The 17,269-nt window shown below is 36.9% G+C and overlaps 1 protein-coding gene across 2 annotated transcripts in view; it reads right to left on the bottom strand.

The window, feature by feature from the left end:
* PTPRN2 (protein tyrosine phosphatase receptor type N2) overlaps nt 1–17,269 on the bottom strand; it is a 641,953-nt gene that overhangs the window by 417,735 nt on the left and 206,949 nt on the right. For both annotated transcript variants that reach the window (XM_064638038.1, XM_064638047.1), the window contains one exon: nt 1,585–1,702. In XM_064638038.1, the coding sequence (XP_064494108.1) occupies nt 1,585–1,702 (118 nt within the window). The remainder of the gene's footprint in view (nt 1–1,584; nt 1,703–17,269) is intronic.

Below are 17,269 nucleotides of genomic sequence, written 5' to 3'. Positions count from 1 at the left end.
CAAAATGGATTATTTTTTAACATATAGTTCTAGTTAAAAATGCAAAACATCTCAAACTTGATTACAACAGGAAGTCCTAAAAGTTTTCAATCTGAAACCTAAATAATTTCTTATATCTGCTTATACTTTTTATTTTTATATAACTGTGAATCTGGAACACTGCAGAATACAGTCTTAATCTCATGGAAATCTGGCCTATTTTGTCCTACTCTCACAAATAAAAGTTTTAGGTTCACTCATTCTAAAAAAGTATCCCCAGAAGATAGTGAAAATAATTTCTGATACTATGTACAGAGAGTAATCCATTCTGTAATGGCATTGTGTGCCATTTCTAAGCAGTGAAAATGTTTACAGATTCAAACACGTGTTGTTATCACATTTCTGATAATCTATAGATCACTATCATCTTTGAAAGTTAAGTTTCTACCTTACTGCACTTCTGAAATATATGATGCTGTGATTTTAAGGCATGCTTTTGAATCAGCAGACACGTGAAATACAGGGTAGAATATTGAATTAAATCAAAACAAAATGAAGCAAACACAGTCGAAGCCACTGGGCAATATCAATTATGCAGCATTTTTATTTCCATAAAAGAGCAATATAGAAAAGAAATGGTTCTGCAGTATATGCAAACCACATACTGCAGTATATGAAGATCTGAAGCCCATCAAGGCTAGAAGCTCAAACTCTATCCCACCATGAGGAGAGTTTTTTAACAAAAAGCCCTTTCTTTCAATTTCACTACTTTTGAGATTGTAGTTCTTAAAATCATGCAAGAGAAAGCAAAATTTGCCATTTTTAATGTTCCTAAAATTTCCTTCTGGGGTTTGTGTGGTTGGGTTGCACTTAAAAGCCTGTAGGACAGAACAGACCAGGTAAAAGAGTATTTTTATATGTGTAACTGTATATGAATATATATATAACTGTATATATAACTACAGGTTCTACAACCATATAATTTTACAAAATTACAGATGTGTCTCTTGCAATCAATAACTACAAAGTCATCCCTCAATACCTTTCAAGTCATATCCCAACACTATTTTCTGTCATGGGAACTTGCATGAACCTCTCCTTCCTGGAAAAATTTTGCAACTACCACTGGGAATCTACAGACATCAGATCAATTATAGCTATGTTTTGGAAGAATATGACTTTGAAAATATAATCAGTTGCTCAGAATGTCACTCAATACTTAGTCCAGAATAAAATGTCTCCTGTGGGTGAGCTACTGTATAAGTCTGCCTTTTTAAGCAGGTCATAAGTAGAGATGGCTGAATTGACACTAGAAAATGCATAAATTGAGTGAAAGGCCTGATGTTTTGAATTCTGACACCCTAATTAATGATAGAAAGTGTATTTTCTTAACTTGATGATAATCAGAAAAACAAGATTCATGGTTTTAATTCATTCTGTCCACTGAACACTGGAGTGTTCAGTGTGCTGTATGACTATTTTCCCTTTATCATACAAATAGTGGTTTTGGTGAGGTTTTTAATTCCACCTCTGTTCCAGTCTATTCCTTATCATTTGGAAACCCTTACAAAACCCTACCAGGCAAAAACACCATAGAAGACTTACCTTCCTGCATCAGATCCTTCAGATGCAAATACATCGGGGCGTCTGCTGTGGATTTTGTGAATGGTTGAGAGCTCCTGACTAATAACATGCTGAGTATAATCATCTCGCCAGGTAAAACCTGAGAAATAATGAAAGGAACAAACAAAAGCAAATATACTCCTTAATAACTTGGAAGTTTGGTAAAAAATATATAAACAATATTAAAAATAAAAAGAAGCTTTGTTCAAGTGGAACCCAAGAATGAATTCCAGATTCTCCCCTACTGTATGAAATTTTATGAATGAAATCTTCCTAGTGAAACTTCCTTGCAATGGGAGGAAGACAGTAAATCATGTGAGGACATTTTGAAAGCCTTTGGTCTCTGCAGAATTTCAGCTGGTTGCAAACTAGCTTTAATAGATATAAAAGGGTTCTTTTGGACAGCTATGGAAAAGAGTTATGCCACTATCTGGTATCTGTTGAAGGGTTGCTTCACTTCTTCCCCATTCACAGCACACTGTCCCTTCCCTGTTTCCCCCGTGAAACTGTGGGTTTAGAACATTAAGGAGCTAGTACTGCAGTTTTAGTATAACACACGTGGAGGTCAATTTATGTTATCTTTACATTTAAATGTTGTGACAAAGAACTTTACAACCAGGGGGAAGTGCAACTGTGAAGTCAAATTCCAGTGATTACCCATTAGGCATGTGCACTGCCAATCTCAAAGTAATTATACTTGAAATAATAACTCTAAACATAATTGTCACCCGATTTTTAGATTTTTAGATGTTACAGTAACACTTCAGTTCATAGAACTTGCCCATGCAATTATCTGTAATTATCTAATAGCTAAATATCACATAATTGAAGAGAATTTCTGCTTTTATGCCACATGCAGTGAAACACCACAAATCTCTCAAATGAATATCGATAAAAGTTCCAGATATGGTTATTCTGAATATATATATAGTATATATATATATACTATATATATATATATAGTATATTCATATATATATATATTACTGCCTGTAAGAACCAGCTAAAGAACAATCCTCTCTAGCACCAGATGGAAACTCTTGGATCTGCTTGTTAGAACCAGGAAGGGAAGTTGTTAGAACTTGGAAGGAGGATTTCTGGTTCAGTCCCTATTCACACACACGTTATAAACTCCATCCCCATCTGCAGACATCAGGATTGTTGGCATGGGCAGTCTCTTCAGATACTGCTAAAGCATCACCATGCTCAGAACATGTTTTTATGTGAACATACAAAATGAGTCACCATGAACCTATGATTATTTTGGTGTAATGTTATTAAAATGATTTTTAAAACACGGTTGAGATATATTATATGTGTATATAGAGTTATATATGTTATATATATATATTCAATATATTAATTCACTGTAGCTTTACACTACATACTTCTGTTTGTTTTATAAATTCATGAAGGAGAAAAAATTAAGACAACTTTTCAGTTTAGAAGAATGTGCAACATAAAAAAATTCAGCTAAAGTACATATATACTAAAATCATTAGCATAGCCATAAAACTACTAATTTATTAACTATGTGTCCAAAATCACTAGAGCTTCTCTTTCTAAGTCTAAGCTAATAGTAACCCTACTAAAGGCTAAAAAATACACAACAAATAACATAAACTTTGAAGAATAATAAACATAATTACTCAGAAGAGCTGGGTTTAAATTAAAGCAAGAAGAGTTCAACCATGGAGTTCTACATACAGACAAAAAATTAATTTCTCTCAGTCCTGAGCAATGCAGGTTTTTATACCTCTAAAAAACAATGTTTTCAGTAAAAGAGCATAGGAAATAATTGTGATGCCAGTTCTCACTGGTCATAGGAAATAATTGTGATGCCAGTTCTCACTGGTCATGAGAATGGCGTGCCTTTTGTTGTCTTCAATATATTTTTTTCTCCTGTAGCACTATTTTAACATTTTATCCTAATGCATTTCAAACCATCCTTTATGCTGTCAAAAAATATAAGTATGGCATTAAAAGACAGTAAATAGATGAAAGAAAAACAGAATACTTGTTATAGATCTTAAGAAAGTAGAGTTAATGGAATATGTTCTCTCAGCTGTATCTCCAGCGCTTCTAACTCACTGCAGAGTTAAAACATGACATGGATGAAAAATACAGATTTTAACTAAATCAAAAATCCCCTTGTCAGTAAGTTAATACTGCTGTTTCTTATGCAACAGTCTCAGGAACTGCAGTGTGCCTAAAGGTAACCTTATGCCAATCATTTTCCAGCATTGTTTCAGTTTCAAAAAAATATCTCCCACACACTGAGCTGAATAAAACAGCATGTTGAAGAACCATAATGGCACGCTGACAGCTGCAATCAGAGTTAAGGGTGAGAAGGAGCATATGACGCTGTATGGTGATTTCCTGTCCCCTTTGTCTCTGCCGTCACACCTCGCGCCAGCTCCGGCCTCGCCACCCAATTATTACAATTTCTGTCCAGTGACTGAGCAGGATCACAGCAGTGCTCTTGTACACGCATTACTTCCATGTCAGTGACAGGGAACGGGCTGGGGGGACTCCCAGCCCCTGATTAACCATCCCCCCTGCGGCAGGTCTGCCGGGACCGGAGTCTCCCAGCCGTGAGTTCCCACAGACGGACAATGTCAAGGAAAGAGAGAAGGAGTCTGGCAGACACCGCGATGACGCAAATACTGTGACAACAGCAGCACATACCAAATTGCTCTCAGTTGAACATCACTGATAGCAGAGGGACCCAATGAAAACCAGCCATCGGTACAAATGACCCCTACAAAAAGCAGTGCTTTTCACCGGTGTCAGTCCAAGGTTTAATTATTTTTTTATTTCAATTGGAATTCCGTAAGCTAAATGTATGTGAAAAGGGAATGCCAGTATAAAGACACTGAAGGCAAGACATTAATACCTTTAGTAAACCCAACCTGCAAAATCAAAACTAATGGAGTCACTCTAGGCACGTCACAGTCTTTCCTTGTTATCATCAGGTATCTCCCCAGATCTTTTCTTCCCACAGAATGGTTTATTATTATTATTAACCACAACTACAAAAAGATAATGAAATTACTCTTGTTTTAACCATTATGTTCAACACTTAGCATGACTATATCAACAGAGAGTACATGTCTAAGAATTATTTTATTGGTTGAAATCAAATTGAAAGCAAGCAGAGTAAATAGTGAAGAAAACAGTTTCACAGATTCACACTGGTAAAGATAATTTTAGTTTCTGTCTCCAAAATTAAAGTAAAAATTGTTTTCACGTTTATCATACAATTTCACTTAACCTGCTTAATTGGCTTTGCTGCTATAACAATTACACAGAATTATTGAAAAATAATCAAAATTCAAATACATATTTTCTTCTCTCAGTTGTTCAATTTTTCTAAGGAATGGCATTCTTTTGTATGTTTTTGACTCTGTTTTCCATTTTAAAGGAACTTGATGTCCCTCCAAATATACCTGACCACATCTTTAATGCATGTAAATTGTAATAGCAACAGTTGAAAATATTCATCTGCTACTTCTCTGTCTCAATTTATTCCAGTTCAGAATTATTCATACAAATAATCTTCCCTTCCTCTGAGGGTCTAAGCAAGAAAACCAACAGCTTTTTAACACCGCAAAGGAGATCTCAAAAGAGCTCAATTTAAGTCCTTTAAGGAAACAACAGTTCTCATTGCCTAAAGATCTGGCTGTGCAAATCTTCCTGCTCCTAGTCCCAACTCAATCCAAAAAAACTCAGAATTATTGAGACTTCAAGCCAGAACAGGTACTATTTTTGAGTTGTGACATCATTTTTCGGTAACGTTATCCATTTTGTCCCTGCATGGTGGATTATAAAATAAGTTTTTCTCTGAAATACCTTCAACTGCTACTTCATTTCAGCCAGGAAACTCTCAGCTGTAGAGCTCAGAGACTTTCATCCCCCATGCCATGTGTTGCAAATTGTTAATGCCTACTTTAGCTGTCAGAATGTCTGCAGAATTGGGAATGATTGGCTTTCTTCCCTATTTTCACAACAGACAGGTCAACGCATAGACATGCCTTTCTGCAGGCTGCCTTTCCACATTCTCCAAAGGACCCGCACTTGTTCTCATTCCAGACCTCCTTCTTCAGAGCTCAAGGACATACCCAATAATGTTCATATATTTCAGCTCCAGCTAAGTCAAAATTGCAGCTTTAATGCTGAGGTAGCTGGGTGTATAACAAAAGAAGTCTTTCAATTGCTATTGCTGTATTTTCTACTTAAAATTGAAGCCAAAAAATAAAATCCTGGTGTTTCCTCTTAAAATAGAACTTTTTCCAAAAGAAATTTTGCAATGTAACTTGCAATAAGTTCATGGCAAAAATAACAATGGAGAAGTTAAACCCAGTTCTAAACCATAACCCTTTAATTCCTCTGTATCTTTGTATTAGAATATTCACTTGTACTGAAAATTGTGACTAAAGATGGTTTCTACAAAACTGGAAGAAAATCTGTCAAGACACTTAGCACTACACTTCCATGAAAACTTACTCTAATTGAATATGTTTGCTTTGTTTTTGCCTCCTAGATGACAAGGATCTGGTACAGACTGTATTTGAAGAGATGATTGGGGTTTATAAACAGTCATCACCTCTGTTGTCCCATACACTTCAGTAGGAACTGTGGTCACCCTCTCCTGAAAATCCTCGGAAGCTTTTGGGTTTTTTTTCCTTTCCTTTTCCAGTGCCGAGTACTGGACTTGCACTGCTGAGTTTGTTGCCCTCTTTTGGAGCTTCTACTGGGATCTTTCTAATACTGAGGAATTTCAGTTGCTACATTCAGCAGTGATTCCCTCACAGGCAAAGAGCTTCCATTTGAATGAACAGATGAAAGGGCTGCTTAAGGATTATGGCTTCAAATTTTCATACATTGTTTTATTATACATAAAAGTGGTAATCTCCACAGAATTAAATTACCAGCATGATCTGCTTACAGCCCTGATTTTAATTTACTCTAAGTAACTATCCCAGAAGGTGGAGGGAAGGCTTTTTTCTTCAGTTTTTTGAAATTTCTATTATTTGAAAAAGCCAAATGAGTGCTTCATTTGCCAAAGATATTATAAAGTGCTCTCACAGGACTCAGTATGCAATGTTTCCTTACTTTTATTTCAGCTCTTGTAGAGAGCTACAAATAATTGGTTTATACAAGAGAAAGTTTCTAAGTGTTACATAAGACTTCTCTGCCACTGGAGCTGATAGTAATAAAGAATAATATGGTAATGCAAAATACATCTCCTGACTTCGACCTAGAATAGACTACTTTCCAAAGACTAGAACAGAATGGATACATGAAAGGCTTCCCAAATCCTTGAGATAAGTCCCATACTATTCACCATGTTGTATAAACCTTTCCACAAATTGTTGACTCAGTCTGAAAGCAGATCATTCCTTTCTCAGAAATGATTTTTAGGAAGGAAGAGAGGTTGTCTTGCATGGTTGTAATTTCATAGTAATGTACAACTTTAATTTAACTCGTGGTCAATCACACCCTTAACTTGAATGTCTTTCTGTCGTGTCTAGGCTGTGACATATTTATTAAAAAACAATCAACTATAATATATGGTGAGTAAAGGTGCAACTTCTATTCCACCCTTTCCTTCTGACCCTGCACTATGCACAGAAATTTCCTCAGTGCTGTCAGCCCAAGGAGTTTTCACGAACATGAAAAAATATTCACATGCACTCAAAATAGTGATACTAAAATAAAGATGAGACTACTTTGCTTGTTTCACCGAGCTTTGAACCCAGCTGTGGTAGCTGACAATCACGTCAAGATGCATGTAACTATTCCAAATTTAACCCAAAAGGTCTGATGTGACTTCTACACTGCAAAACAGCTCTCTTTACTATGTTAATCCTCTGCAATCCCCTTTTAGAATAAGAATTGACGATCTCTCATTTTCTGTCAAAATATCTTTCATTTTTCTCTTCCTTTCTCCTTCCTTTTCTACATTATTCCTTTCCAAAATGTCTTACCACCACTATACACTTCCATTCATCTCAAACACAGGATCTCTTTAAGTATGCAGAAACTGGTTGTAATACTAGACTATACAATGCTAAGAATGGAGATATTGTCCAAATAGTAGTTAACAATGCATACAAAATCAGCAGGTTTTCCTTCTCATTTTATTTTATCCATTTCATCTCATGCTAACAGTAGGATGACAGCCTTCTTGTCATGAAAAATATAGTTCCTGGGAAAGGACTTTTGAAGTGTCTTCAGTCTGGGAATTAAAACATCACCTGTAACAAGGCAGAATTGGTCGAAAATGTCCCAGCACTTAAATAAGTATAGAAAATTAAGTGGATATACAGGTTATGCTTATTCTAGCAAATTCATCTCAAATCTGCAGTTCTTCATGTATTTTTAAATGCTTATGAGCAGAACTGTTCTTTCAGCTCTGCACAGGGTTTCTCACCCCCATTTTATGTAACTGCTGAACTCTCATTGATGTTTGTGAAAAATCAATTTTCGGCTGTCAGAGGAGTGTTTTGAACTGCACATGCAAAGCCAATACCCAGGGGTGCCACACAAGGCTGGCCAGCAATGGCTGCAGTTGCAAGGGCACCTCCACATTTGATTGGGAACATAAGACTTTCAGAAGGAAGGGAGGGTTACAATGAGTCAGAGCAAAGGCTTCTCCAGGATACTCCCAGTGTACCTCATCAGGAAATCCAACATACCTGAAACACTTTCCCTAGCAAAGGCCTTTGATCTCCTACTCACCATGCCCTCTCTTGCATCATGATGAACTAAAGCAGATAAAAGATAATTTGTTTATTTTAAAGGATTGGCAAAAACTCTATATACAGTTTGTGGGGAACCATATCCCCCATTTTCCACTTTTAAGCCATCTCTCTTGGACTGTAAATTCCTCCTGGGAGAGGCCATATATTGCATGCATTTGCAGAGCCTCTTTCTACAGCAATAACAATAACAATAATTGTTATCGTTGCTATTATTATTAATAAAAGACCAGCAATGGCAGAAGTGAGGGTTCCCTTAGGAACCTTGTAAGGATCATGGTGGCCTAAAGGTGGGAGTTTTCCAGGTAAGTGCATTAGCCAAGCCAGTTTACCTGAAGCTAAGATCAACAATCTGCAGGTCATGCTGCTCCCCCAAAATCTGATTAGGTCTCCCCAGGTGTCATTTCGAATTCACCCCATGTAGAGAAATTCACACAGTGAATTTGTGCAACCCTGCAAGGTAACATAGCGTTTTCAGCCAGAGGAGTATTTGAATTATCTTCTTTTTTATTCTCTTGTGCACCTAAACTTTTTGGGTGTTGACCCTCCAACCTACTGCAATGGAGGATGTAATTACTCTCCATTGCATGACAGATAATTTTTTCATTTAAGCCTTTTCAGTCTCTGCATCTCAGGGCTCTGATTTATAATCAAAATACAATTAACAAATCATCATACCATTTGTAAGCCAAGGTACAGTGTCTGCCCATGTTTTAGCTGGTGTTTATGGGAAAAAGTTATACTATTTTACTTATTTTAGTCAACAATGAAAAGGATTTAGTGAGAGAAGCTCCAACTGCCATGGTTTTCAACATGGTATTCAGTTTCCTTCCCTTGTTGCATCCAGTTAATATCTTAGTGAGCTTTAATAACATTTTTGGACAATTCATATAGTGCTGATTCATGGATTCCCACTGATGCTTTGTCAGCTGCACGCACTCTGATTTCTTTCTAACTTCTTTACTGTCTTCTGAGGTTGATCTCTCTGAACACTTAAAATATGCCACGCTACAAGCTGTGATTCAGTTTTACCACAGTGTACCACAAGGCTACTAAGAAAATTTTTTTTTAATCTCTAAATTATTTTTTTGAGCAAGACTGACAGTGAATTAAAATATTTACACAGGAAGAGCTGGAATAATCAGATATGAACTTAAAGCCCATAAAATCTGAGTGTTTATGAGCACAGTTGCTGTTGATGTCCATTCATAACAGTATTTCACTCAAAAAGCTTCGTCATTTTTTGCTCATAACTATAAAGAGAAGTTAGGTTTAAATGTCATTTAATGAAAACTCTGACTAACAAAATGCCTCAAAAAAGAAACAATGATATAACACTGAAATAAAGCATACAGAGGGAATATGAAATTCCTATCAGTCTTGGGAGCAATTTTACCCTTGTGAGTTCTCTGTTCAGCTAAAATATGAATATTCTGAAATAGTTCCAATAATTTCGTGTCACCAAGGTGTAACCCTAACTGCACAGACCTGCTATACCCTCTGTTCTCACTATGAACTATAGAGAACTTCCTCTGGGGAAAGATCCTGGTTTGAGGTGTAGCCTGGACCTGCAGGCTGAGCCACAGAGGGGTGAGCACCATGAGGAGGGACCAGGAGCACACTTGCCTCCTTTTGAATCTGCCCTTCAACCTGCAATGCAGCACAGGCTCTGAAGTTCACTTCTCTATCTGCATCACAGAGAGAACAAAACACAGTTTCAGGGGTTAAAGTTGTACTGAATTTCATGAAGTATCTCAATACTGTAGAACTGGGCTGGCACAAACAAGGAACAGTGAGAAAAGCAGAGTCCCCCAGGAGCTGCTGGAATGTGATGTGAACCAAGTGGCAGGTCATGGCTGGGCTTCGTGAACGAAGATTTGGGAAGGGCTCTACCCACGTTTGTTGCAAAAGTGGCAGGTAGTTGCTTTTTAAATTAACTTCAGTGTATTTCTATTATTTAAGGACTAGAAATAAATATAAAGAATTGAATATATTTTCAAAAACACCATTCATTCCAGGAATTTGTCCATCAGCAGTTCTGAATGCTGTACAGAGCAGCAAATCTCCTTCAGAGCAAACGCCGAGGTGAAGCAGCAATGATGTTAAAGCATTTCAAAACATTGGTGATGTAGCTCATATGTCCCTCTCACACTTAGTATTGTTACAGAAGATAAGTCTTCTGATCACTGGCTGCCAGCTTTAAGAAATAATGATATATTTCTAGATAATCGACTGCTACCTATTACCATACTTTTGATGTGGTGGAACATTCATGTGCCTTATTTTCCACTTCCTCAGGGTATTCTGGTTAAATGTCACATGCATTTTTCTCCCATGTTTAAAAAAACCAAAACCTGAATATTAATTCTTTTTAAGGGAGGCATAAACGTAATAAGAAAGGAACATTGATTATTCTATTCATCTATAAACTACTCCAATAGGCATATAAATAATACTGGAAAATGTAATGTAGCTTTAATTAACAGCAGTGCTACCCCCATGTTATAACAATCATGATAGATGAAAACTGCAGCAATCAATCTGATTGCTCTGAGAGCAGTTTAAGCTGATTCACAACAAAAGATACAAAGTTAAAAGGCCAGAATATCGCATATGTTTTACAAGTATATTGTTATTTAAAGTAAGATCTCTGTGTCATTGACCAGATTTCTGTTTCTTAGTAAAGAAACTTTAAGCGACTCTACCTGAAAATGTAACCAAGAGTAACTAAGGTGTCCAAGAGTTCCATACATTCCTCCGTGGTGGTTTCTAATATCAGAATAAAAACACCAAGAACTGCCCTCTTCTCATTCCAAAATGCTTGTGGTTCAGTTCCCCAAATCTATAGCTTAAGAAGGCAATTTACCTAAAAAACGTTTGCTATCATGGCCCCAAAAGACACAAGTCACATAAAGGAAAGATCAGTGAGTGAATAAACTATTCAAAAAAGTCCTACTTCCCCCATTTAAGTGCTGTCTTTATCTGCTGTTCCCTATTCACAGCACCTCACAGTGTTAGGACTTTCAAACAGAAAATAATACTCTTTTTATCTACAGAAACAATCAGGTTATTTTATACTGTAGGACTATTTGTTGCAAGGAGTAAACTGGAATCTAGAATTATCTTGTGTTATTTACTGTGACACATAAAACAGAAACACTGGGAATTGCAAATTCAATGATTTATTGCTAATTTACTATTACTACTCACCATTTATTTCTATGTCTCTATATAAACTATATTTATAGATTTTACTTTACATACATTATATGACATAAAAAAAAATATTTCCTTCCCTCAATTACTTCTCAGCTAAATGCCAAAGGCTCAAACATATAAAGTGAAGACGTCTGTCTTGACAGCCAAATAAGACTGAGATTTTGTACTTTACGTTATATTTAGCAGGGAGTTAGCTTTGGTCCATTTTGCTCTATGCTGTACCAAGGTATGCCCTTGAATCTATGACATTTTTAGATGCCGAATGTATTCAGTGTTACTCAGAAAGATAATTTTTGATCATTCTGTTTGATTTAAAGTACATTTGAATTGGTCAAGGTTTCCAAGATTACAGCAAAGATATTCTTATCCACATTGATATGTCATACAAAAGACAAATCTTTTTCACACTTATTTTGTGTTTAGGAAAAAATCTGTTTTGTTGACTGATGTTTATATACTTTGTGTGTGTGTAATTTGGGGGAGGGGGAAGGTTGTGATCCCCATTACAGCCAGGGTAAATAAGATGGTCCCAATACACCAGCTTTCAGCTGCCTGAGCACCACCACCAGTACGAGGTGTGCTGCAGTCCCCAGGTGCCCCTGCTCCTAGAGCACCACTCCTGCACACTCAAATGTCACCCAGGATTCCCCCAGTGGTATCTGACACAGAAGCAGGGCCACTTATTTCCCTAGAGACTGAGCAGGTTCTTCTGTGAATAAACACACTCCAAAAAACCTTTCTCTCCATCAGTACTGGTGAAGTTTAGCTAGACAGTTGCCCAGAACAGGGTTTGCCCCAAATTTTGTGCAGCCTTGGATGTCACGAGGCTTTGCAGGATGTGGTTGGATGAATGAGTGCACGAAACCCCTCCTGAATGGAAACTTGTGTGACTGTTGTACTGAAAAAGCTAAAGGAGACCCATTCCCACTCTCCCCACGCTACATGGCCTCACATTGCTAACAGGAATAGGAAGCAGTAAGTGATTTTTTTGTTACTTCTGTTATCATTCATATTAATGTCATATCACACAGATCCAAATGAGGACCATACTGGTTGTAAATCCTGTTTACTTTTAGTGTAAGCTCTTCAAATGCCCCTGAGGAATGCAAAGCATTTTTCATAAAACAAAAGTCAGGCCCATGAAAGAATAACTTGTCAGATGTTAGGATTCAGTTATCCCTAGCTGTTATACCAAACACCCTCATGTATACAGCCTAGATATATCACTTCTCCTATTATTCTTTGCATCATTTTTGTTAGCCAGGGAAAGTGTCCCTGACATAGTTTTGACAATTCCACAATTAATTTGTCTTCATTTCATTGTGTCCTTAATAACACTATGTAGTCAACAGATGTCAAGACTTTCCAAGTGGAATGAAGCAGAAGTGAGCTCACATCCCTAATAAATTGTTTATTGAATATTTATTTTTACTTGGATGACATAGTGCTAGTGAATGTGCTGGTGGTAAAGCCCATGCTTACAGGCTGCAGCACAACGTTTATTGAAGCAGCTATTCTTGCCAAATCTATATTGCATTTATAAATCTTCAAAACAAGCCCTGGTAAATGTCACTTCTTCTTAAATGCTTGGCAGAATCAATGACAAGTGATGCTGCCTTTGCCCTTGAAGAATTCATGTGTTTGGATCCGAGTCCAAATTCTAAAAACCTGTTCAGAAAAACACGCAACATAAACACACACGCAATGCACCAGAAGCACCAAGGAAAGAAAGGAAAATTTACTCTAAATACAAAGGTTCAATAACAACAGGAAAAACTGTCTATGGCTTTTTTAGACTTTAATTGTAAGCTCTGAGAAATACGCTACTACAAAGCCCATAAACTTACTTCCATTCTGCACTGGAATATTTTGCAGTGGCCAACCATACGCTACCCAAAACCAAACAGTTGACTTTGATATGGTTTTAGTATCGCATTTTTGATCAGCTTTTGAAATAAATATAAATATAAAATTAACTAAAAATCAAAAAATAGAGTTATAATAACTTATTCTAACAAAATGTAGAAACTATTCCAGTATAACATCAGGCAATACTATGCACTGTGGATTTGTGTTTCCTAAATACATATCCTTCATTTTCCGAATGATAATTCTGATTTTTTAAATTATATCTTCAAATTCCCAGAAAAATGAAATACAAAATCTGAGCAAAACAGTAAAAAAAAATCTTATATCTGCTCCAACTTCTTGAATGCCACCAGTGAATTGTGGAACAATCTGCTCAGTGTCAGTGGGATGCCCATCTCCAAAAGTGGAGCTGCTCTGTTAGCAGCAAGTCCAGATTTGTTGTCGTGCCTGACATGGCACAACCCAAATGCTTTTCTAAGGAAAGCATTGCAGCACCCTTGTTTTCCATCTGGTTTTGTAACAGTCATGGTTTAAAAGAGTATGGGGTAGTCTAGTCAGGGTTCTGAATTATACAGCAAATGCTATTCTTCAAGAGCATGTCAGCTGGCTTAGGGTAATGACATGTTTCTGTGGCAGAGCTGCAGCTACATCATCTTTTTGCCCACGGTGGATTTCTCAGAGTTAGGGGAATTTGTTTCCCTGAGGAAAAATGCTGTCAGCACAGGGCAAAAAAGAGACCAGATAAAGAGAATCCATGCAGATCCAGAGTGGAAAGCCTCTCTCCTTTGGAGTTATAATCCCCACAGCACCTTAAACCCTCCAGCCATGGACAGTAGGGGATGCAGTCCTCTCTCTTTCCTTTCATAAGGATCTTTTCTTCTGGGGAGAAATTGGACATGTGGTTCTTCTGACTTGGCCCACAACTCTCTTCGTGGCACCTCCCTCCCAAACCAGAACCAGCATCTCTTTTCTTAGCAAAACCTACACTTGTTTCACTCCCAAATAGTGCTGAACATGTTAATTAAACAGAAAACAATTGGTAGAGTTTGTAATAGAAATGACATTGCAATGATGCATGAAATCTTGGGGCAATATTAATTGATAAAATATAAAGTGAAATGGAAAAAAGCAAGGATTCAAATCAAGACTTTCTGCTTATTGGTAGAAAAAATCATCATAGTAAAAAAAAAAAAGAAGAATTAGTCTCCATCGGTTGATGGTTGCCAGGCTGCTAATTGCCTCAGAATGGAAAACTGACTTTGAAATGGGAGTAGTTCAAAATGAAACAAAAACCCCACAGCCTAGATGGTGATGATGAGCAAAGCATGACTTCTCAAGCACACATCCAGGAAAATGAAAGACAAAAAGATGATGAGATACTTTGCTACCTTTTATTTCCAAGTTAAACAGAACACATTCACCAGAAAAAATAAAATAGGATGTATAACCTGTCAGCAATTTTACTCTATTTAGTAGCATCCCTGGGGATGGTATGTTGCAGTTGGTATGAAGAGGTTTCTTGGGCTCCATGAGACTTTAGAAAATATGATTATTACATTACTGCATTGTTTTATTCTAAATGAAAGATAAAACCACTGTGCTTACCATTTAGATTTGTGTTTGATGTCTGCAAACAGTGATTTGTAAAGCTTATAAAAATGCTTCAGCACATACCACTTCTTTTTCTCTAATTCATGTATGCTTTGTTAAATAGTTATCTTAATGCAACAACAGCAGGATATTTTGGATCTTTACAGGAGAGACAGATTACATGGCAGCCACAAAATATTGGCAAATCATCACACGTTGTACAAAGTTTTCAAAGGCATAATGCAAAATCTTTCATTTCACCCACCAACTCTGAAGATATCTCAACTGATAAAAGGAAATATTCCAGCTTCCTGTTTGAAAATTACTGAAAGACAGGTGTTAAGATGCTGGAAAGCTGCTCTTTCACCAACACTTTTTTGGCTCTGTGACAGCAAAGTGAGAACCTGTTGGAAGGAAGAAATGATTCTCTGTACCCTCCCAGCCTGTGATGTTGACTCCATACAAGTGTAACTGACAGCCTTGATTTGGAATAATTTGGGGAAATATTTAACGCTCCCTAAACACAATGAATTAAGGGGCTGGAATAAAGCTTGAGGGAAGAAACACTGCCTGTTCATGGTATTGATTGCAATGAAATCTAAATCTGATACAATTTCCTATTACGTAAGAATGTGTTTAGTCATCTCGTATTCTTCACTCTGTTCCCTGTATCTCCCTAAAAAATGTTTAGGGTTGTGTGACAGCGATGAAGTATGACAGGTTCCTAATCTGCAAAACAGCTGAAAAATGTTATTTTTCACAGAGGCAATCCCACATTTGTTTGCTGCCTGATTTAGAGTTTCCATCTGGGCAGTTGGCAGTCATTCCCTACAGATCAGGCTACCTTGAAACGTAGCAGAGAGGCTTTGGGCAAGCTCTGTGTTAGATACTCAGCAAGGGAAGAACAGTTTCTCACTAAAATCACTTCCATTTTCAAATATTTCAATCAAATGAACAACAGTTTCATTTCCATTCTTCAAAAACCAGAAATGTAGAAAACCACTTGAAAGCTGAAATGACCATCATCGGAAGTTCGCTGTGCCCTAAGTCTCTAAACACAGTTTGAAACAGACCAGTTTAGTCCATTCATTTCTCCTCTATCTCTTCTTCATCTGGAAATAGATCTTATTAGGAGGGTTTAAAAAAAGAAATTAAGCTATCCTTGTGATGAAGAGACAAAGCCATTATTTCTAGAAACACTATTTCATTAGAAGCATTCTCTGCACATCACTGTTCTCTGCATTACACATAAAAAAATGGAACTGCGGTCACCTTCTCCTCTTCCTCTTTCTGTTACCATGTTGTTAATTCCAACTGCGAAGCCACTGACCCTTGAAATTATTTTCACATGCCTGGAAAACACATGTGGCTTTTCCTTACCTTTATCTTTCTATCATTGCTCCTTCAAAATTCCATATGCCCCCCCCGGAAAATACTAATTCACACGGGTGAATTAACAAATATCAAAACTTGGCCTTAGCTTTAGCCTTAGAGACTTAAACCCTCTAATGATGGAATTCCGAGTTCAGCTTGCATTATTCCTCACAAGTAACATAAAACCAGGTTCTGCATATGTAACGCTGCTGCAGCTTAAGCATAGCAAGATACACCCTGAACTCTCAAATCCCTGCTTCTTATTTGTACAAGCCAGGCTATGAAAACAGACACCTCTAATGAATTCACTGAGAAATCCTTAGTAGAAATAGCAACGGCAGACTTAGAGCTATAATATTTAAAGCAACTGCAAAATTGTGCTTTCATCAGGAAAGGAACAAAAGCTTTGCTAGTTTTGAAGCTTACATTTATATTCAGCATAATAATTCAAAGTATCATTGCTTGCCACTATTAGGACACAGAGGTCAAATATGGCAAGTAAAAAAAAAAATTACATTCAAAAGCTACACAAAAGAGAAAATAGGCTCAAATTGTATGAAGTGCAGTGACATTATTTAAATGTCTTTGTTAATCAGGGTCCTGACATAAGAGATGGTGCTGAGAAGAATTTGCTCTTCAGACTCTTCTCAGCATGGGTCAAATCTGCTTAATATTCCAAACGCTGAGTCTAGCTGAACCGCGTTACCCCTTTATGATCTCTCATCTATTTTTTTTCCTCCTTTGAATTCAAGATGCATTGGTATTTTCAGTTTTCATCACTGCTAAAGGGCAGGGAAGTTATAGTATAAACAGTGAAGTTCCTTTCAAGCCTTGTTTATAATGATTTATAC

Source organism: Pseudopipra pipra, chromosome 1 (assembly GCF_036250125.1).
Source record: "Pseudopipra pipra isolate bDixPip1 chromosome 1, bDixPip1.hap1, whole genome shotgun sequence".
NCBI classification, from domain to species: domain Eukaryota; kingdom Metazoa; phylum Chordata; class Aves; order Passeriformes; family Pipridae; genus Pseudopipra; species Pseudopipra pipra.
This window is presented reverse-complemented; position numbering and strand designations above follow the sequence as displayed.